Here is a 24,162-nt window from a genome sequence, read left to right on the forward strand (position 1 = left end):
CGTGGTAATGGATTACATTTGGAGATACAGTATAAACATGTTTATCTTAATATAGATACAGATAGTTACATATAGAAATATTTATAGCTATGTGAATATACTCTGGTTAGTATACACACATCTTCCCTGCTCTGTCAGCTGAAAGGCCTTACAAGCAATGATACTCCAGTAGAAATTAACATACCCAGTGCCAGCTCTGGGTGTCTAATACCATCCTCCAACCAAAGGAACCAGGGCCCCTTGGAAAACTGGCCGGTTCTAGGACCAGGGAAGGAAATACACAAGATGAGCCTGGAGCATCTTGTAGTGCCAGAAAGTAAGGAAGTGGGGATATGTGAAAGTGACACAGATGCCACCTGAAAAACCTTCCAATGGCCAAAGATGAAAGAATGTGAGCAACGAAATAAGTAAGGCTTTATTGAATTATAACCCAAAATATAAAATAGATATTCATGAGTCCATACTAATACAAATAATATATGTGATTGACTAAGTAATAGAAAAGAATAGGCAACAGACCCATTCGGAAGAATTCTAAATATGTATGCAGATGCCTTACCTTCAAGGGGGGTATTTTTTTTTCAGAGAGGGGAAGGAGGGAGAGAAACATTAATGTGAAAGAGAAATATCAATTGGCTGCCTCTAGTCCATGCCCTCACCAGAGACCACACCAAATCCCAGGCATGTGTCCCACCTGGGAATTGAACCCATGACCTTTTGGTTTTGTGGGACAATAACCAACCAACTGAGCCACACTGGCCAGGGCAAGTGTCTGTACACAGTTAGTCCCTTCTGAAGAATAAAGTATGAAAGGAGAAAAGAGTAACATTATCTCAACCAGGTGATCAAGATTAATTTCAACACTGAAAAGTCATATAGATAGTATGTACCCTTGATATGACACCCATGATAAGAATACTTTACCTCTATTGTCTTCCTCCTGAAAACTAATTTAATTGTGAGGAAAACACCTGACAAATTCCAGTTGAGAGACATTCCACTTCTGTAATATGCCAGCCATTGCCCTTCTACATACTGGAAATGAACAAAACAAACCATGACATCTACCCTGAGGACAAGACTACCCTCCTTTCTAATGAGGAAGACAGTCAAGACGCAATATAAATAACAACTAAGTCAATTGTATAGCGTGTTATAAGGTAATAAGTGCTGTATGGAAGAACGGAAGAGCAAGGTAGAGAGATGAAGATACAGGCTGTAACATAAACAGGGCGTCACTGAGAACGTGACGTCTGAGCTAAGGCTAAAGGAAGTGAGGGCCAAGTGCTTACTTGAGAAAGAGTCCCTCAGGCAGAGGCAAAGGCTGAACCAAGGGCCCTAAGACAGGGATGTGTGTAGCGTGGTCCAGTGGTCACAAGGAGGCCAGCATGACTGGGGCAGCGGGACCCAAGGGGATGGCGTAGGAGATGAGGTCAGAGGTGCAATGGCAGGCAGGAGACAGACCACGGAGGGCCTTGTAGACCATTGTAAAAACTCTGGCTTTTTCTCTGGGTGAAACTGGATGCCACTGGAGGGTTTCGAGTAAGAATGATATGATTTAACTTATTTTTGTGATGTAGACAATGCATTCATTGTAAGGAGGTGAGGGCAGAAGCAGCAAGTCAGACAGGAAGCTCTTCCGGAAGTGGAGGCATGATATAAGGAGGAGGGCCCAGAAGTGGTCAGTTTCTGCTCATATTTTAAGGTGAAGCCTTTGATGTTGAGCAAGAGAAAGAAAGAGCAGTTGAGGATGACTCTGAGGTTTGGGGCCTGAACAACTAGCAAGAAGGCACTTCTCTAAAAGTTTGTTCTATATTAACTCATCTAAGCCCCATGCTAAACTGATGAGGGAGTAGTGGCATTGTTCCCATTTTCAGTGAGGACACTAAGACACAGAGAGGGTGTCCAGGTTGCACAGCTAATAAGTGACACAGCTAGGATTTGACCAGTCAGACTACTTCCAGAGCCTGTACTCTCAACCACTGCACCAAGCTTCTCTCCATGAGAGCAGCCCTTTTGGATAAAAGGTTTTTATCCAACCTTTTCATTGGGAGAAAAATGTCTAAGACCAAGGATAATTCTATTATCTAGGCAGAACTATTTGGGACTGAAGTAGGATGTTTGGCACAAGAATGAAAAGAAACAAAGGAACAAATTCATGGACAGGATGACACAAAACAGGCGAAGACACACTGACAAGGATTTGTGCCGCTTTTAAGACAGAATACACCAGCTCTGAACTCTCAGCTTCCACTTTCAGATAGTCAGATGCTTACATCATCCCTACTGAGGTTGTTAAGTGCTAGGCAAAGAATGGCACCTTGTGCAGCCTAGACACTTTAAGCCTTTACTACCTTGTAACAAGCTTTCTCCCCTTAGTGACCAGACTTTCCCCAATATAATTGAATACCATGGGCCCTGGAATATATAGAAGATCCAGCACTATTTTCATAACGCTGCAGTATGAATATAGACACAAAGGCTCTTTTGGATGTTAGTGGCATTGTGGTTTGCAAGAATTCGGGGGTTACATGTACATGTACAGCCTGACCTGATACCAGCTGCCAGTAAAAGCTGTGATGGCATCCCAATAGCCACGTAAAAGTAAGAGCCCTCTAGTCCTTTCTCTGGGGCAGGCTCGGATCACAGGACATGCTGTGAGTCTGTTCCACTGTTGGAAGTATATGCTGGAAACATCTAGAACCTTTATCCTGCCCCATGCCCAAGCAACACATACTGTATGCTACCTGAAGTGGAATCATAACGCTTACTCTTTCTTAAGCTAGGGACTTACTTCCTTTTCCTTCCCACTCAACTCTGCTGAGTCTGTATTATCAGTGCATGTGTTATTTCATATCTTTACCGTTACTACAAAGAGCTTTTAAATACATTATCTCATTGAAGCCACCAACAATCCAGCAAGAAGAATATGTACTAGTATTCTAATTTTATAGAGGAAGAAACAAAAGGTGAGAGAGGTTAACTGCCCTGTCCAAATCACATGGCAGCTAACATACAAGCCTCACAGCTTCAAATTCAGCCAGATTTCCACACCACCACGCTGATACCCTGGACCCTGCTACATATTTCATCTATGGCTGGTCAGTCTCCAGATCACACTCTCCATAATAGGTTCCTGCACAACAGCCTCCTTATTTCTATCACGCACAGTGGCTTTCTTCATCTTTCCCTCAATCAGCTTACTTATCTTTGCCTTTATGATCACATTCCCCCAACACAACCTCACTCCACCAGATAACTCTTCTTAAGGCACCACTTTGATCACACCTCTTCTCTCTCACAAACCACTGAATACCCCCACTAGTCTGGAGAATGGGCCCAGATGCTGCAGCAGCATGTCCCCAGGTCAAAGCCCGCCTCCCTTGCTGGCCCCATTTCTCTACAGCACCTAAGGGAAGCTTCACTCTGATTTGGTCCATTGGCCATTCCCTCAACTTTTCTAATACTTTCCTTCCCCTGGCCCTTGATTTGTTATTCCTTTTCACTTCAAACACCTTGCCCATTACCCCACCATGCATTTTGAAATTCTGTACATCTTAAACACAAAGCTCAAATTCAAACTTCTTCATACAGCCTTTCCTGTTGGCCAAGTGACAGGATTTTCACCCATGCAGCAACTATCATATACTGTCATGAGACATAATATCCTCTACCAGCCTGTAAGTTCCAGGAGGCCCCAACTATGTAGTGGGCATCTCTGTATCACTCTAATGACAACACAGGGCTCTGAACACAGCAAGTGTACAACAGATGTGCAAAATGCTTTGGTTAAATTAAATGAGTATTCAGGTTAAAAACCACCTACCCATGCAAACATAGGCATTACAGTCCAAATGAATATACATACACACACCACCACAAACTTACTGTAACACGCACACATATGCATACATGTAACACCACAAATTTATTATAATACACATACACACAACTGAAACTCTGATGATCTCCAGAGTTTTCCAGTCTTAAAAACATGACAGAAATAAGGGATAAAATGAGAAAATGTAACCTCATAATCTTATAATTTAGGTAACAATGTAGTCTACTCAATTGAGCATTCTACTAAATTAAAACTGTAAAATTGCAATGTCCCTTACATATTTAAAGTTTTGTATTTCTATTTACTTATAATATATACATTTCCAAGGATTCATAGAGCCTTATATCACAAACCAGATTTTGTAACCGGTCTCTTTATTTGTTAAGTAGCCAAATTCAAAGGCAATAAAGTCCTGAAAAGTAGGATAAAACCCCAATAGAAACTCTCTGTGACCCACAAAGCCCTTTAATAAAACACTGCCTATGTAAATTCTATATCCAGTGTATGCATTTTGATCTGCTGATGTTTACATGGAGGATGCTTCTGCCAGCTGTGATTTCTTTTCATGTAACATTTTAGCTCTCCACTTTGATTCACTTTGATTCGTATAATTTAGAATGTGTTTCCATCACATGTTGCTGTTAGCTGATAGACACGTCAAATGTTTCGAAGACTACAAGGCAGTTAGGAGAGGTTGTACAATGCAGTTCAGAAAATATGCAAGGAAAGAAATCAAAATCTCTCATTTTACCTTCTTTTTTTGTTTGTTTTTATGGGTTGGTTTTTGTTTTTTTGTTTTGTTTTGTTTTGCTTTTGGTCTTAACCCTACTGGGGTCTTTGGCAATTGTGTGTATATCTAACAGCACCTACCACACCTTCTCATTTAGCACAAGTTGGATATTAAGAGCCAAAACAAGAAAACACCTCAGGAACCCTGGAACTCTCAGAGAAGTAAATTAGAACTCTGTTTCTTTTAGCTCTACTCTCCTGTTCTTTATTCTTTATTTTTAAAATTATGAATTTCCCCCCATTTTCAACCCTCATCTTCTCATACTGTAAGCAAGTGAAGTCACTGAAGGTCTCTTAAAGGCACATAACCTTATGAATCTGCTAGGTGTGAAAAGGCCATGGTATAAATTAATGACTGGGGAAAGACACAGAACTGCAGGAGTTTACAGTGAGTAAATAGACTTTGTATTATAGTAAGTGTCACTGTGTGTTAAACAATAATTGAGCCACAAAATACTAATTGTTTAAAGTCATACAAGCAAAAGGAGTCCTTCCAAAATACAGTATAAATATAACAGTAAAAACAAGCCATAAGAAAAAAATTTTAGATGTCCAAATATTTGTGTTTCTTGGACAAAGATCTACTGACCATTAGTTTGGGTTTGAGAACAAGAGCATTTTAGAAAGTAGCAATTTTAAAGAAGCAAAATGAACTTTAGTCCTTCATTATATAATTTACAAGTTTGTAAAAAGAAATCCAGGTTGTTAATTAATAATTCTGGAAAATATTTTTTCACACGGTATATCTAAAACAATAATTACTATGTAGTCTCTACTGAGAGAGGCCCTTATGTAACTAAATCTTCCCTGGATAATCTCTGTGTCACCGTTTGCCTCCAATTGTTTCCCACACCACTCTAACACATCTCTGCAAACTGTGATGGGTGGTCTAAAGTCATTTATAATTTCAGGGTACCAGCAATAGACTAATGACATGAACACTTAACACATCTAACCAATATACATTTAACCAAGAAAATCTTTTAAACCATGACGATATTAGAAAGTGACATTATAATATAACAGATGAAAAATTTTTCCCAGTGAACTACACAGTACTTTTTCCATTGACAAAATCATCTTTCTAGAAATATACAAAAATAACTGAAAAACAATAACAGCAAAGTGTTGATTAAGCTGTCAGAACAAATCACTGTTTTCAATTATCAGCCTTAGAGTTAAGTGCGTCAATGTGCTCATCAAAGGAATAGTTACTTCTAAATACTTCATACAACAAAAGGTTGTGAGAAAGTCTTATCAGCAAAACTGGTGGTAGATACTCAAGAGATCCATTAAAAATTATTGTTAGTGATTTTAAATGACATCTTACCGAAAATTCACTTAATATTCACTTTGTTAGTTCTTTAGAATGGGAATTTAACTCTAGAATAAACACAGTGTCTTCTGAGTATAGTCAACAAGCTACAAAGCCAGAGCCCACAGTTAGAGATTTTTAGACCTGGCAGAAGGAATCCATTGTACAGCATGGATCTCTGCCCATACTCAAAATATCTAATGATATTTTTCATTTATATTGAACTTCTTTGAAAAGTACTGTACTATTTCACATGATCCTTTCACTGTAACAGAATGTATTAAACAGAACCTTTAGATGAGGTCTAAAAGCAGATGAAAAACTGACTGCTTTAGGCTCTACCAGAAGATTCTGTTACCTGGGAGTTTGAGCTCTCATATATCAGAAACCACATAGCTTATCATAAAAATACAAGCTCTTGATTTTGAAAAATATACAAAATGCACTGCACATGGAAATATATCTTGATTGTCAAGGAAGACAAGATATCTGTCTCATTCATAGATTCCTGTTGTGCTTGAATTTCAGTGATCTTTGTTTTTGCAGATTCCATTTTTCACAGCTTTGGGCAGCCTCTGACCTTTCGTGTAAGCTCGGTACCAAAAATGGAGAAAAAGCAGCAGAAAGATGCACCCATAACTCATAATGATGTACAGAAAAACTGGAAACTGGTACTTGCAATCCTCCATGAAAAAGAACTGGCTTATGTGGATGGTGACAATAATAAACTGGACCTAACAGATGAAAGAATGAAAAATAGTTCAGACATGAAGAGTCACAATGGAGCAATTATTTCATGCATTCTTTGCCTGCTTATGTTTCACCACTTTTCAACCATCTCCAGGCTACTGTTGGGTAGGGAATTTTATCTTTCAATCTGACCTCCATGGGAGTGATAGTGGGTGGAATAGTGTCAAAATTCAGATGGGAATGTGGACCCACTCTTCAGTGCCACCAAACTGTACAACTCCAGAGGACCCATGCAAATGTCCCTGGAGCTGTGTGATGTGGCAGCCCTTTCACACTCAGAGAGCCATCTGGGCAGGTTTTCTGCAAGTCTTTGACGTGAGTCCTTGATTGCTGAAATGCTCAGGGGACCACTACCTTATGGCCTAATATTTAGGACACTTTTAATTTCAAATAGTTTGTTGTTAGGCAGGTATTTCAAGTCTGTGGAAATAAAAACATTCTAATTAGAGCCCCACCAATTTTGTAGGAGCCAAATCATCTCTGAGTCCTCATCTCTGCCATAGGTAAAAAATACATCCTATCGCTCTAGCTGGAGTGGCTCAGTGGATTTTGAGCACCCGCCTGTGAACCAAAGGGTCGCTGGCACAACCCAGTATAGGGCACATGCTTGGGTTGCAGGCCAGGTCCCCAGCAGAGGGCGTGCAAAATGCAACCACATATTGGTGTTTCCCTCCCTTTCTTTCTCCCTCCCTTCCCCTCTCTAAAAAGAAATAAATAAACAAAATCTTAAAAAAAAAAAAATCCTATCTGCCAACAGCAGCAGAGACTCTGAAAGGAGTGAGACAGATTTGATGCCCAAGGATGCTGTTCCAGAACATTCTACACAATTTTAAGGGGACACTTCTGGGTCAATGTCCAGATATTTTTGGATGCATTTTTTCTCCTCATTAAAAAGCAACATGTATTCTGTGGAAATTTCAGAAAAGTAAAAATCTATAAATAAAAATAAATAACAGTTACCCACAATATGTCCAGTTACCACCATAGTTAAGATTTTCACAAGTTTCTCTTATTGTCATCATCAGTTATCCTTGCATTATATTAAGTAACTTCTATGGTACTTCTATGCAGCAGCTATGATTATTCCTCTCATTTTTCAGGGGAAGAATTGAAGCCTTAGGAAGCCTAAACAACATCCACAACATTCTATGCAGTTGTGATTGTGTATAACTGAGATAGGTGAAATAATAATGAACAAATGTCTATCCTTTCTATATAAGTATTTTTCCACATTATTAAAAAGCCTTACAAAATTTACGAGTATGTTAAGTGAAAAAAACCTAATACAAAATTTTATATGCAATGTAATACAAATCATGAAAAAAGCATACAATATATGTGCAGAGAGGAAAAAAACTAGATAAGAATTAAATGAAATATCAGCTCTGATTATCCCTGGTGATGGAATCATGTTTATTTTTCTTTCTTTTGCTTAACTTGACGTTCTTATTTCTCTGCAATGAGCACATATTACTTTAAAATCAGAAAATACACTTAGAATGCAATTGTGAGTAATTTTCATGACTTCCTTACATTCCTAGGTAGGAGTTAAAATAATGTATTGGACCATTTCCTTAGGGTTTGTTATTTAGGGTGCTGTCAATCTGAAATACAATAAACAACTCTGCAAGGATATACTCTGATATTGACTGAAGATCCTTACAGACCAAAATATCAGTCTCTCACCTGGGGCAACACATTATATAAATACACCAAATTTCATTTTAACAAGTTATAGGATTTTGATAGAACTTAAGTTTCAACATGCTAAATTCATACTTTCTCTTCAGTATTATTGGCAGAATACAACAATTACTATAGACTGTAAATCTGGAAAGATGAGGATTATAAGATTTTTCTTTTAATAGAAGACAAAATTTAAAGCAAATCATCATCTCAACCCATGGTTGCTCTTCGAAAAATACAGAATGATGCCATATATTTTTAGGGTTAATGCTTGGAAAGTATTGTGAGGCCTAAATTGAGCGCCTCTGCTCTTCTGAACATTGGTTACTTGAAGACAGTTCTCTAACTTATGTTAACAGGGAAAAAAACTCCTAAAAAAAGCAATTGTGAATAATTTTCATGACTTTGTAATATTCCAAAGTAGAAATTAAACTAATATATTCTCTTATGTTTGGTTATTTAGGGTGCTGTCAATTTTGTCAATGCATGTATTACACCACAACTGTCCACCTTCAATCCTCACAGTACTTTTACTAGTTGGAGGAAAAGAGACTTAGAAATGCGAGGGCTAAATAGGCAGGCACATGGGAAGGCTCACGATTCCCTTCAAGTTACACTCCCTCAAGGTCACTTAGGTCTAGAATATAAAACTTATGACTTCTAATTTAATACTATACCTATTGAGGTTCATGTAACTTTGAGATTATTTTTATCATAAATGTTTATTTTATATAAATGTATAAAATAGTACAAAGATGGTATAAAGATACACATTTTAATTGTCTGAGCCTCTTGGCTACCAGATTTGCTTTGCTGTCAATAACGTTCGAGACAAAAGTTTTAATAAGAAAGAAATGATCGTGATGTGATGCTATGTAGAGGCCAGACGCTTTATATCCTGAATGTTTTATAAATTCTCTTCTTTATTTAGTTAATATCCTAACTCACAGGGAAGACAAGTGACTCTTGTTTAGTTTCATACGTTGTTTTAAAGAAAATTAACTACTCACAAGCTGTAATGACGTCAAATATTTTTTCCACCACAAATACTTCTGGTAGGCTGGTCCCAATGCACAAAGTCCATAGTAGGAATACATGACTATATGCACAGCTGTATTTAGAAAGGCATGAAATGTTCCCAAACCACCTGGAAAATAAAGTTATTATAAACTGAGGGCACTGCTCCCAATGAAACAGGTTTTTGTCTGAACTGAGATTTTAGTATATTTATTTATTTAATTTTAGTGGGAAGAAAACAGTATATGAAACATCAATCTTATTAAACAGCTATCAAATTAGAAGGAGCTGGATAATATCTTCATATAGTAAAACAGAATATACAAATCTTAGAAAATAAATTAACATGTCTTTATGTTATTATAGCTTGACTTAAGATGGGCTTATGATTTGGGTTTACTTTAACAATCTAATTTGAGTTACTTTTTAAACACGATGTATTGTTAAATAACAGTATTCATTCATTTTTTAGTGAGGGTTAACATATATAAAGTGCACAAAGCACATTAATCTTAAGTGTACAATTTGATGGGGGTTTTAATATGTGCATAGACCCTCATTACCATCACCAAATTCAAGGTATAACACATTTAGGACGCCAGGTAAGGTTTCCATACCCCCTTTCAAAGAATACACTCCTCACAATATAACATTTATTCTGATTTCCATAATCAAGTATTAGTTTTGCCTGCTTTTAAGCCTCAAATAAATAGAATTATATTGGATATTTTCTTTTGTGCCTTTCAATCAACATGTTTTAATATTAATCCATGTTGGTGTGCATATTAGTAGTCTGTCTTTTTAATACTGTATAGTATTACACTGTATGAATACATCAGAATTTATCCATCCTCTTATTAAAAGTTACTTGGATTGTTTCCATTTGGAATTATTATGAATAAAACCACTAAGAATACTTTTGCTATATCATCATGTGAAATCAAATTCACTTTTTACACTCTCAAATTTCAATAAATATTTTCAGTGCCACAAAACTCTGGCAGTGAAACCAAGGTTTTCATTAGTTAGCTATGCTAGGTTTGCTTTAATTATTGTTTTTACAAATAAACATTCATGGTTAAACTGTCTTTTTTTACTGCTTCCATTTGATTTTATGAACTGTGCCTTCCTATGTTGGTTTTCATCTTCCGATTTCCCCACACCTCCTACTGGTAATATTTAATTTAGAAGCAAGGAACGCTGGGGGAATGTAAGCAAAGATCATTCCAACTGCTTTTACCTGGACCCGTGGTACAGTGGAAGTGGTAACTGGGTGATTAGTTGACAGTGGGGAAAAAAAAATAAAACTCTTCCCTAACATCTCTTTCTAAAGTGGCACAATCTAGAAGAATCTGCATTTTTCTCTGTATAGCCTGATTCAGTTTAGTAATGTTGGCCTAAAATTTAAATTTTTCTCCAAAATATTCTATTTTCTTTATTCTAGTATTCTTTTATTTCAGAAATAAAGTAAAACTTCACAAACTTGGACTAATCATGTTAGAAGGAGTACCAAACTCATAAATACTATGAATTACAGAAAGTTTACAGCAAAATAAAAATTGTTGCACCGTAGAAGCTAATTACTTTTAATAATCACTTATAATTGTGGCAATTCTAGATACCACCACTGCTAAAGTACTCCCTTAAAATAACCTGTTTTAAATAATTGTTTTTAAGTAGCTTAAATATTCCTCCAATACCTCATTTATGATGTATTGTCCCTTCATAAACTTTCTATTTCTGCATAAATAAAATTTTTGCTGATACTTCAATTATCACATATTTCAAATCAGAAGAAACTGAAGCTTTTATTATTTACATTTGGGTTAGTTTTCTTTTCCAAAAGAAACTTAAATAAATATTGTGGTGTCAAAACACCCTTTCTAGGTGTAACTTAAGAATAGAATAGTTATCTGTATCTAATAGTTTAGGAATCAAGCTGCTGAACAGGGATAAGCCAAATAACTCTCAATTCTATTTGTGTCTCATGATTATATACACCCAGGAAATCTACTGTATCCTGATAACCAATTACATCAGAGCCTGTCTCATTAAGACACCACTTCCAATTTTTGGTATAAGAGTGTCCACATTCCCATCACTTAAATAATGATAAGCTTTCATCTTTTAAATGTCCTGACATGAGCATTCTATGGACAGGAATTTAACAAAGCACTAGTAAAGCTAAGAGTGTTGAGTAAGGATTACTGAAAAAATAAAATATGAAAATCAACTTGTATATTTTCTCTAGTTTATGATTATTTTCTGAGAAGTTATTTTAATGAGTTTGTTCACAAAACAGTCACATTTTAATTAGCAATGCTTTTTCATATCTTCTTTGAAAGGCTTCTCTAATAAAGTTTTTTCTAAGCTTGCTTTCTTCTTTGTAATACCAGTTCTAAAAAGGAAACATCTCAGAATGAATTACAATTAGTGCCATCGCATTTACTCCTTTGATTTGGGACAAATAAAGGGATCACTTGGGTAATTACTATAATTCTCCATATCTCTGGAAAGGAGTTTGCGCATAATGTGAAAACCTGTCACAGAAATATTTTCATCACATTCAAAAGAAAAGCTGGATTGCTATTATCCCAGAGAGTTGTACAACAGGCAAACAGCAAATGAAACACTAAATACAAATCAGCTACGCTCAAGTTTTTGAAAGAACAGTTTTAGATGGGCAGTTTCAGTCTAGGAATGGAAGCCAATGCCAAACCACACCTCTGGTAAGAGGTTAGCTCTTATTGCTGCGCTGGTCACTGACTAGATAGCAGGTGCACATGTGTCTACTGGAGTCCACAGGGAGGCTGAACAGAAATGCCAACTCATGGAGCCTATGAGAATAAAAAACATTATTTTCCACTATTTTCATTTTGTAAAGCAGAAGAGGGATTAAGGTATGGACAATGAACCCACCCACAGTGCTTAATGTCCATAAAAAGGGTAACACTGAAAAATAGAGATATATCATACGTTTAAATCTCCATTCTTGAAAGCATTTTTTTGAAGTGGATTCAAAGATAGAAATTAGGAAAGTGCTCAACTCTGTTCTTTAAATGAAATTTACTTTTCCCATTACAGAATGAACAGGTATTCAATACAGAAAAGTTAGAAAATACAGAGAAGGGGAGAGAAGACAGAAACCACTTTTTTGTGTGTCAATATCTCGAAATCCCTGTATTTTGGGGAATTGCTTTCCAATCTTTTTTCTATTTTTATGTATTTTCCAATATTGTGATAACATTCTGGTTTCATGAAAGAAATCTGAATAAATAAATTATAAGGGTATAAAAGAACATTTTCTAGCATCCTTTAAAAATAGAATAGTCACTATTTCTGACAATTTAGGAGTCAAGCTGCTTTAAAAAGTAGCTAAATGCCTCTCAATATCATTTGCGTTTCACAATTATATACACAGAAGAAACTGTAACCATTCAATTAGTGGTTGTTCAGGTCTTTTTCAATATTTCACTAAGACAAAAAAATGATGTCAATAATATCACTGTAGAAAGAACTTAGAGGCACAATATGCATGTGGGAGAAAAGAAGTAAAGGTAAGTAAAATAATGAAGATTAAATAATACAGCTACCCCTGATCTGTGAAACAGACATGGTTGAGACTATCTTGTAATGTAAGTCTAATTTTTACATTAACATATAAGACAACACAGCTACATTTACCTTTTTGAATGCTCAAAAAATAAATGCCAATTTGGGGCAAGAAAATACTTTACATACTGGAAAATCTGATGCCCGCGGACGTGGTAGGGACAGCCCTCCGGGCTCCTCTAGGTTCTGGCATCTCTTTTGTGCCACTGGCTTTTATTCATGTTCTCTCATGCTCTGAGGCACGAGGCATGGGGCATGAGACATGCAGATTTTTCCACGTGCCCAGAGAGTCTAAAGCTCAAATGAAAGTTCCTCGATTATGGTTCCTCTTTTTTTTTCAGTCTTGCAGAGTGAGAGTGACTAATAGAGGTGAGCCATTCACGGAAATGTTAAAATGTAGTCTAATATGGGCTGCAGGCCTACTTAAAGACTACTAAAATTTAAGAAACTAGCATGAATAAATCCGCCAATCAGAGATAAATGTATTTGAAAAAATAAATAAATAAGTAAAAAATAAAGATGACTAACACATGCAATATGGATATATTCAGTACAAAAATAAAGTGTGTTCTTGAGTTTCACCCAAGACCTATTCAATCAGAAACTCTAGGGGCTGGGATATTGGCAACTGTGTTTTGCACAAGCTCTCCAGGTGATTCTCATACATGCTACATGGACTTAAAGAAAAAAAAATCCCCCAATCAACTTTTGCTAATAAGATAAGAATACATCCTTGGAAATACCACTTATTTAAAACTTTATGATAAGGTAAAATCACTTAAACTCTTGTTTTTTCCAATTCTAGATATTCAGAAGCATAAAAACCAAAACCAATTAAAAGAGCCTGTTTGCCAAGCTTCTGAGTTAAACTATTCTTGACTTAAAAAACAATATCACAGCATCCTTTAATAGGGTAGGGTACTTTCAAATATTGGGACAACTGCAATTTTTCACATCTTTAAAGAGTTGTTAGGGGTTAGAGTATTATCAGCTATTAGAAATTTGAAAACAAAGAAGACATAGAACTTGAGATAAACAATGTAACTCTCTGGATACATATAAGAAATAGATCTATAACTATAATTCTATAAAACCAAGACTTTTACCATTTTATTTGTTTATTTATTATTATTTATTTAAAGATATTTAATAGAACTCTATGGGGAAAAAATTAAATTCAAGCAAAACAACTAAAAAAATATGTGTAGAAGACTGTACCCAAAAGTCAATGCCTTTTTAAGGATGGAGGGTTGGAAAAGGATCTAGGTAAGAGCCCAGCATTTAGGTTTCAAGTAATGATGGAAGTTAGATCAAAGCAATTCTTTGATGTTTTGAGTTCCTCTTAAATCACATTTAAGGATAGATTTAATGTTTATAGCATACAAAATGTTATCATTTATAATAAATGATCCCAATCTCCCTTGGCTACCTGCAGCAAATTTGACTCCAAACCACCAGGTCCATGGCATGATGGTATGATGGAAGACATGCAGAAAAGTCACTTGGCTATTTTTCTTACGCAGAACAAAAAAGATCTGAAATAATTGAAAACAATCAAGTTTGTATAAAATCATGCAATAATTTATCTAGAGCTATAAAAATATTGGCAAAGTGAAAACTAGTTCACATCACAATTTGCTTTGAAAGGATTGACTTACAGAATGATCACAGAAGCAGCTGATTCTCCAAGGGGCAGTTCTAAAACTAATTGGTATGATGTCTAGTCATAGGAGAATCGATAAAAAGGTAAAAAGAAATTGCATGCAGATTTGAAAATCAAAGATGTAAAGACTGTGGCAACAATTATTGGAAAAAATGTGATTGGTCAAAAAGAAATCCACATGGATTTTGAAGTATATGGGAAGGTCCTTAAGGAATCTTAATTCTTAGGACTGAAATTATTCTACAGTGCTCTCTAACACATCCTACTAATTGAGGTAAGGGGTTAAGCAAACTGAAAGAGGACTTGCAACAAATCAGGAGTTCGCCAGTTATTATTAAAGAAAAGTGAAAAGGGAAAAATTTGAAGCTTTAATTGGGAAAATAGGATGGGAAAGAAAGCAAAGCTGCCTTGGAAAAATGAGAAGGGCAACAAAGACACAATCCAGGTTGAATGTTACCCAGTGGTTTGCAGAAACTCTACAAAGGAGTAGAATAGAGAGGATTTGGGAGAAAATATGTTTTAAAAAATATTGAAAAGCAGAATTAAATGTTGAAAAAAATACTCAAAATTCAGGAGAGCAGTGATGACTTAGACTTTTAAATGTGGGACTGAACTGAGTAGCAGAAACAGTACTCATAGGAGTATTTCAGAAGTCTGGTTTAAGAAGAACATCGAGGCAGCAACCATTTCCTTATGGAGGCTAGGACTGAGCACATGCAAAGCAGAAAAAATGAAGCAGAAAAATGCCACAATGCATTTGCTTTTGCACATGAGAGAAGGCAGCATGGTACAACAGAAAAAGCCATCAAACAGCGATCTGGGGTCTTCGCTCATTGGTAGCAGCATTCCTTTGGGTAAGTCACTTAACCTCTTGGCTTCAGTGTATCTTCAGACTGAGAACTTTTAAATAGATCAATAGTTCTCAACCCTGGCTGTGTATTACAATGTCCAATAAGCTTTTTAAAAATAGTCATGCCTGGTCTCTACTCTAGATCATCTAGCACCAAATTCCTGGGGATGGGGCCCAGGCTCTTTGCTTGCTCATGAAACTAAATCTACTGCACCATGAGGGCTGAGAACCACTGGACTACAAAGTGTGGACCTCAGACCAACAGTAATAGCACCACAAATATACACCTGGGAACTTGCTAGTTCCTGGGACCATCACCTGGGAACGTGCTAGATGTGCAAATTCTTGAGTTTCACCCAAGACCTATTGAATCAGAAACTCTAGGGGCTGGGATATTGGCAACTGTGTTTTGCACAAGCTCTCCAGGTGATTCTCATACGTGCTACAGTTTGAGAACCACAGGAATGATTCTAGGCCCACTAAAGTCCTTTCCAATTGTTAACATCGAAAAGGATAAGCACAGTGAGATTTGCTAAAAGAATGAACACATTTGTCTGTCTTAGGCCCAGGACGGGTTCCAGATAACCAAGACCCATGTGCCACAAATATACAATAATTTTTCAGCTTTCCTACTTTGAAAACAAAGGCACATGACTTTTTCTTCTCCTTAGAGAGCCTAATCCAAGGCACTTGCTTCTCCCAGGGCCCAAAATCGGAATTTATCCCCAGGCGGAGAAAAGACGCAGAGGGCGGCTGAAGGTGGCTTTGAAATTACCAAAATTACTGAGACGCCAGGGGTAACTTCACATTGCTGTGTAAGTGTATGAATTTTGAAGCATTAATCCTCTTAAAGGAGTACGAAGGACACAGTGCTTTCATAAGAAGGACCAAAGGTAAAATGTTCTCTGCCTTCTGCTCCCTAAACTTGCTTCCCAAAACAACTGTCATCTATCTACATAAAGATGCAGTTTTATAGTGTTGCGACAGTTCTGTGTTTATCTTAAAACAGGTGGTAGACACAAAACAAAAAGTTTGCAAAAGACTGAAAAATAAGCTTATCCTATCTATTCTTTAAAATTACTGATAATAAAAAGTAGGTCTGCCTGAGGAGGAGAGATAACAAAGTTATCAGATAGCTGAACTCTAGCAGTTTATTGCTTTCATGGAAACGTCAAACATTTACCAAATGAAGTGACTACAGACTCACAGTATCTAGTAGCTCGATAAATTTGGAGAAGTAATAAAGCCAGCAGGTGCGTGCCATCTGCAAAAACACACATAAATGTGAATTTATTATTTTTTACATGGAGGAAAAACTAGTTCTTTTTTAATTTTGGCAAAATACACACAACATAAAATTTACCATCTTAACTGCTTTTAAGTGCATGGTTCAGTGGCAGTAAGTACATCGATAATGTTGTGCAGTCATCGCCACCGTCCATCCACAGAACTCTCACTTACTCTTGCTACGCGGAGACTGTACCCATTAAACAATCCCCACTCTCCTTCCCCCAGCTCCTGGCAACAGCCAATTTACTTTCTGTCTCTGAATTTGACTCTAGCTGCCTCATATAGTAGAGCCATACAGTATTTTTGTCTTTTTGTGCCTGGATTATTTCACTTACCATAATGTCCTCATGGTTCATGAATGTTGGAGCATGTGTCAGAATTTCCCTCCTTGTTAAGACTGAATAATACCCCATTGAATGTATACATGCATTTTGTTTAACCATTCATTCGCCAGGGGGACACTTAGATGGCCTCCAATTTTTGGCCACTGTAAGTGATGCTGCTCTGAATATGGGTGTACAAATATCCTTTTGAGTCTTTGCTTTTAACTTTTTCAGTATATACCCAGAAGTGGAATTGTTGGATTATATAAACTCTACTTCTAGTTTTTGAGGAACAAGATATGGATTTATTTTTAAATCCAAGAAATTTAAAAAGAAAAGCATCATTTTCATGTTATAGAAAACAACATACCTGACTTTGATTCTTTCTGGTTGGCAGGTTTTAGTATTTTTCTTTCAATGCATATGTTCTAATAATTGAGTCATTTATTCATTCTGAGTTCACATTGAGTGTTACAAATAGAATCCAAAAAGTTTTAACATTGATTTTGAGTTACAAGTTTTTCCAAGAGAAACTTACCCTCAATGCTGTAGGTGACTGTGAATAGTCAACAATTTCACATCGAAATGAATAACCTGTACCCCAGCCAGACATTACAAACTGCAAGAGAGAACATGCATTTTAAAGAAGGAAGCACTTGCCCAACAGCTACAACAAAGGTAGTTCTGATCGTCCCTTCATTATGTTCTCAGCTGAGTCAGCCGTCAGTGTAGAGGGAAAGGAGGGCAAGAACAATCACAAGCTAGGAACTTGCTGGATAGCAAAGCAGTAAGAATTTTCAAAATCATAAACTCAGGTATTATTTAGATAAGTTGCATTTGGAATAAAATGTCCATTTCTTGGGATTAATATAGTGGAGAACAAAACACTGTGAGTGTTTTATCTAAACATCAAATACTGGTAGGTATATTTTATGTATCTATATATGCCCATGCATATGTTTGTGTATTCTAAAGGGAATAACGGGTCTGAATTCAATCTTTCTGGGTGACTTCCAATCTTCCCAATTAGTCAAAAAATAAATGGGCTAACCAAAATTCCTCAATGTACTCATAAGCTGGCTGCAACAACTGTGTTTTTCCTGTCCTTATCTGGTGCGTGTAATGTGAAGTCTTAATCATGATCCATGGCTCTTAAAATTCAGGTTGACCAAACACAAGACTCAGATATTAATTTTGCTTTGGGTTCACATGGTAAGTTAAAAATGCAATCTAGCAAGCCTTAATTCCAATACACCCACAAAGTGACCTTATACCAGTGGTGAGAAGAAAAAGCCTACTGTTGATAAGACTGACCCATAATTCAAACATTGTATTGACATTCTTCCAGTCTAATGTGGGACGGTCTTCTTTTAAAACAGTATCTGAAAATGATAAACTATGGACTCTAATTTTAAATTAATGCCTATATGAAATGTTTGGCTTAACTAAGAGTTCTGAAAATATGGCCACTTCTCTTCTTTGGTATCTTATTCTCACAAGTACTAACATCTTCCCTAGAATGTCTTCTTTCTCAGTATAATGGTTATATCATTTTCAGCCAATGAAGTACATTTTAAATTTCTATTTTTAATTACTATTAAAGCTAAAATGACAACTTTACCAGAAATCATCTTCTAAAAATCAAAGATTTATGAGGCATTACCACAATGATATTTCCTTGTTAAAAATAAAAAGAAAAGAAATGAAGGAGAAAGGGCAACTATTTAGATGGTGGTATTTAAAACTACACTATCTTTTCCTAAAATTAGCTCCTAGCTTTGCAGCATGAGATAATTTAACCACAAATATAAACGTGGTAAATTATGAAATCTTGAAAATTAAGATTGGGAAAAGTATAAGACATATTTCATGGGTGAAAAAACATCTTACAAAAAAAGTCAATAAACTTTTTCTAAGGAACAAGGAAATGGTGGTACAGAAATGGCAAATTCTGCTTTACAAAATCTCAGTGAGGATCCTCCTATTCTCCTGAGCTCAGGCTTAACTTCTGACTGATATAAGTAACACTCTAAGTCCACTTACTTAAACTCTTCTCCACTCTTCCCTACCCCAAACAAGCACTGTGCAGAATAGGAGAAGCTGTGTGTCTTGGCCTTCTGGGGGGCCTTCACTGGTCTGTATTTATTAGTGTCTGATGGGTGCCAAGTGACTAACACATTCGAACCATCAGTAAAAAATAAGGCATGTGGGTTCCTTTAGTCTGATTTACTTCCTTTTCACCTTGCTCACATTTACCCAAACATTGCAGGTGGAGAAGTTTACTGTGTAGACCAAATACAATCATGCTCCACCCAATAAACCATGTGTGTGGACGTGTCCCAGAGACGGCATGCTGCTCAGCTGTCGAGCCTTTGTCTAAACAGACAGTGAACTTAATGCTTTACTGACAGGAAGTTTAAGAACACTCTAAACATCTGTGGCACTTTTAGCATATGTGTCTCTTTCAGGCTATCCAGAAGAAAAAGTAATAATTTATATTTAGCAGATAATAAACCCAAAAATGGACATGTAAGTAACTCTAGTTTTAGTGGTTAATGGGAGATAGAAACTCTCAAATTCAGATATTTTCAAAACTTCTTTTATGCTATAATTGCTAAAATAAAAATCAAAACTAACTAGTTATAACTGAATTACTTTCGGAGAGCTATATCTGAGGACAGCACGTTCAGTGACACAATCAGACACAGTATAAAGAGACCTGAGAGACACCTTGGTTCAATCATGACTCTATAAAATGAGAGATCTGAGGCCCAGAGAGGTTCAGTGACGTGTTCAAAATAAGATAGCTAGTTAGTAGTAGCACAACTGGGACTAACTAGCCCCTGGTCTCCTGGCCCCCAGGCCTGTTCTTAACACTGTCCTACAGGAGGCTGTATCTTATCTCAGATAACATGCCAAGAAAAATACATTTTCTCTGTTCTCCATCTCCATTACTTCTTCCTTTTCAGCTACTCATGCGCCATAAAGGACAGTAAGGTGGCCTGAGTTAATTTTTGAAAAAAAGTATAATAGAAGGAAGACAGCAAAGTCAGTCCAGACTTCAGGGAGGCCTGTGAGAAGTGAGGCCGGAACAGATTGAGGGGGACCCGATCAAGTGGATTCACAGCAGGAATCAGGTTGGAAGGATACATGTGTGGCCACCGTAGTGGCAAGGGAGGTCAGAGGGCCCATGATGGACTCTTCTGAGTCCCAGTATGAGGAAGCACAGTATATGATACAGGGGAAGCCAGACAGCACTGGGGGTGGGGGGGGGGGGAGAAAAAAAACAAGGAACCTCAGAAAAGCAGATAAACAGGATGGCTGAGGCATGTTCAGAGCAGAGGGAGAGAAAGTGAATCCACAAGTCTGCTTTTGGGTTCTGAAAGATCCCATGTCTCTTACTGACAATTAAGGAACAGGCTCCCTCGCCTACTGCTTTGTGTGAGCTTAAGTTCTCTGGTGCTTCAACACCCAGCTGCACCAAACCAAAATAGCCCACCACCATGGCGCCCCAGAGCATGCGGAGACTGGGGAGCTCTGCCACGTTGATGGCCTCCCGCTAAGAGTCAGAATGAGCTCCAATGTCAGGACGGTATTCAAGAAGCAGTCCTTCACACCAGCTATGCTACTTTGAGTTACTTAATTTCTCCAAGTATGTTTCCTTAAAACTAACATTTATGGATTCATCTGATCATTTTTTAAGGCTAAGTGCATGCAAGTCTGCTGACTTAATGTTAATTTTTCTCACTACCTGTGAGGAAATTATACATAGATCCTTCAAAGAGCTTAATATCTGGTCTATACCTAACAACACCCTGCTTAATGAGCTAAGTTACTAAAATTCCTTAAATCTTGAAGAGTTTTTACAGTCATAACAAGAAATATAAAACAGGAAGACTCAGGCAAAATTCTCCCCATAGGAATACTAAAGACACTTGCCTCATAAAACATATACACAGAAAAGAGCACTATGAAAAAATTGTACGTTATCATCGCTTTCTTGAGTTCAAAGGGCTTTCGATTTTCCATGAGCTTTGGTCCCAGAGAAGTGACAAAATAGACATAGAGTCCCAAGATGATGGTTTGTGGCAGAGGCGAGGACATGAGGAGCCAGTCTTCAACTCTTGGATCTAAGAGAAAATCAAGATGTAAGTGCACATCCATTCAGCCAAGAGATAACCGCCAGAAGCCAGTGTTCCTTTAAGCAAGCACCTAGACCCTAACGTTGACAGTAACTACTTGGGCGATTATCACTACTATCTTCAGGAGGGTAAAGGGAAACCTTCAGGGGTGGTGCTGGGGTTAGAAACTGAGGCTGTTAGCACTTGAGGCATCTAAGGGCAAAGAGAGGTAGTGGTTACCAGCACGCAGGAGAGAGTCGTATGAAGAAGCCCTCTGGAGAGGAGCTGCAACCTTAAGTTGAGGGATTCGGCCAGGACAAGGCAATTCTGCAAGTAAGGGGCCAGGGGAACAAATAACCCAACACTGCCCTCCTCCCTCTCTCCAGTTTCCTGGGGTCTCCATTGGGTGAACCCAACCCAAAACCAAAGGGCAGGGGAAAAGCCCATGGATACCACCCATACAGGTCCTCCTCCCAGGGCCCGGCACAACATGCGGAGTGAAACTGGGAAGCAGAAGATACTCAGCAAGGTCCTACCATCCATCTATAACCACTGGTAACATTTTAGAGTTCCTCCATCCCGGCATTCTTCTATATACACAAATGTTTGTGTTTTCTGTTTTTGAATGTTCTTCTTTCCCCAAGAAAACTGAAACCTATCTATATATAAATTAATGAAAGCGATCTTAGCATCTAAGTACCTAAAGTGTGGGTTCTAAAAGTCTACATCTGATATTTTGAGGGGGAAAAAAAAGTAATAGCTTTACAACTGTGTAGAAAGAAAGCCCTCTGATCACTGCTATTTCCAGACCAGGAGAGTTAGATGAATTGAAAATTGCCACTCAAGACGAAATGTGATTAAACCTATAATCTTAAGTAGTTCAATGGTAATTTTATTAAATTGCCTCTTGAAGCTGAAGCAGTACAACAAAATAAGTATGGATAAGTTGGCATCTGATGCAAAATTGAGTCTTGACTAACCTTAGGTTGCTAAATACGGTCACTTTTATCCGTTGGCTAAGAGAGATGGGGGGGAATACATAGCCCCTGCTCATTTAAACTGCTAACGATGGAGCCAATTATCGAAAAACTTTGAACACCCTTCAAGTCTGAACTTCCTACCCAGACATAAACTCAGCAAAAGTTTGCTGACATTCCTAACAATACAAAGTTGTCAAAATTAAAAATATTTTAAAATTAAGACAGTTTAAATTGGGGAGAGCTTCGAAATCAGCTATCCAAGAACATGCCACTGAAGTCTTTTATTGCTTCTATTAGCTTCCTTCCTTCACAAGTTTCCTGGGACATCTGTGCGCATTGTGGGATTAAGAAGGCCATGAGGGCCCTGGCCAGGTTGCTCAGTTGGTTAGAGCATCATCTGGATAGACCAAGGTTGCAGGTTCGAATTCTGGTCAGGGCACATACAAGAAACAACCAATGAATGAATAAATAGGTGGAACAACCAATCGATGTTTTCTCTCTCTCTCAAATCATTAAAGGGGAAAAAAAAGCCCACAGGGACCCCTAGCCACAGGTCCATACCCCACCAAGACAGTCTCACTAAATAAAAGTTGTCACACAACTGGGGACAATGGAACAGAATTAGAACTGATCAAACTGTAATGCATTTCTTCTATCCAGTGAGTAATCCAAACCTTAAATACACAAAAATCATAAGCCTTATTAATATGGTTAGTTTTTTACCTCCAATGAAGTAAGGACTCAAAACTAGTACCAAAAAAAGACCTATGTAAGGATGTTAATTAATATTATCACCTTTGGATGGTGACAGTACAAATGATTTTTATTTTTTTCTAAATGTTTCTATTATTAAAGACATCACATGTACGATTGAAAACTCGTTGGGGGTTTTTTTTTAAGTGTCAGTAAAGGAACTCCTGAATTAGAGATATATTTTATTTTACTCTTTCATTGACTCAGCAGAGGGGAGAAAGTCCAATGATGTCATCTTTCTGTTATTCTGCTGTTAACAGTACAAACAAAACAAGTCAGGAAAAGCATGCTGGGCTGGCTCAGGAAGCACAATAAAATAATCTTAAAATAAATAACTTTTTCCTAAAATCTAACATTCTAAGCACACACCTTTCAAAAAACCCTGTGTGTGACTCTCAAGTTCTACAGATTTTTTTTTTTAAACCATTATATTGTCAGGGAAAGACTAGCTAATCTGACTTATTGTTTTTTAAAGCAAATGATAAAACAAAACACTAAGCTTTTAAATCCTATTTCAGCAAAGCTCTGGAGTTTTGATTCTGACTCCCTTACTGACTTGTGATGTGACTTGGGGCCATTGACTTAAAGTCTCTTTATTTAGTTTCCTCCTCTGTGAACTGGGCATAAAACAGCATGTACTGGGGGCAGGGGAGAGGGTTGGGAGACTGGGTGAAAAAGGTGAGGGGATTAAGTACAAATTGGTAAAGCACAGCACAGGGAATCTAGTCAATATTGTAATAACTCCGTATGGTGCCAGGTGGGTACTGAAAATATCAAGGGGGAACAGTTTGTAAAGTATATGAATGACTAACCACTATGCTGTATGCCTGAAACTAATACAAAATAATATTGAATGTAAAATGTAACTGAAAAATAAAATAAAATAAAATAAACAGCAGGTGTCTCAGACAGGATTTAGTGAGCTACTGCATGTGAAGAGCCCAGCACAGCCTAAGTGCTTCGTAAGTGTTGCTACGGTCACAGCAGCACGTGTCAATTCTGTCAGCACCGCAGAATCGCCTCTGGAGTGTTTAAAGTCAAGTGGCCAAAAAAATGACCCTGATCCAACTGAATCAGAATCCTAGGGGCAATAAGGGTCGCAAGCATCCGTATTTTGAAAAAGAAAAAACCAAACTGCCCAGGTGACCGCGATGAACTGCCAGACCTGAGAA

At 37.3% G+C, this 24,162-nt stretch overlaps 1 protein-coding gene across 2 annotated transcripts in view; it reads right to left on the bottom strand.

Moving 5' to 3' along the window:
- Positions 1–6,469: 6,469 nt before the first annotated feature.
- Positions 6,470–24,162, bottom strand: part of ELOVL7 (ELOVL fatty acid elongase 7) — a 74,074-nt gene continuing 56,381 nt past the window's right edge. For both annotated transcript variants that reach the window (XM_054578227.1, XM_054578228.1), the window contains 6 exons: positions 21,076–21,266; positions 17,675–17,755; positions 16,731–16,787; positions 14,440–14,545; positions 9,392–9,528; positions 6,470–6,679 (listed from right to left, as the gene is read on the bottom strand). In XM_054578227.1, the coding sequence (XP_054434202.1) occupies positions 6,470–6,679; positions 9,392–9,528; positions 14,440–14,545; positions 16,731–16,787; positions 17,675–17,755; positions 21,076–21,266 (782 nt within the window). The remainder of the gene's footprint in view (positions 6,680–9,391; positions 9,529–14,439; positions 14,546–16,730; positions 16,788–17,674; positions 17,756–21,075; positions 21,267–24,162) is intronic.

This window comes from Pteronotus mesoamericanus, unplaced genomic scaffold (assembly GCF_021234165.1).
Source record: "Pteronotus mesoamericanus isolate MK-2021 breed Mesoamerican mustached bat unplaced genomic scaffold, CSHL_Meso_final contig_50, whole genome shotgun sequence".
Taxonomy (NCBI): Eukaryota; Metazoa; Chordata; class Mammalia; order Chiroptera; family Mormoopidae; genus Pteronotus; species Pteronotus mesoamericanus.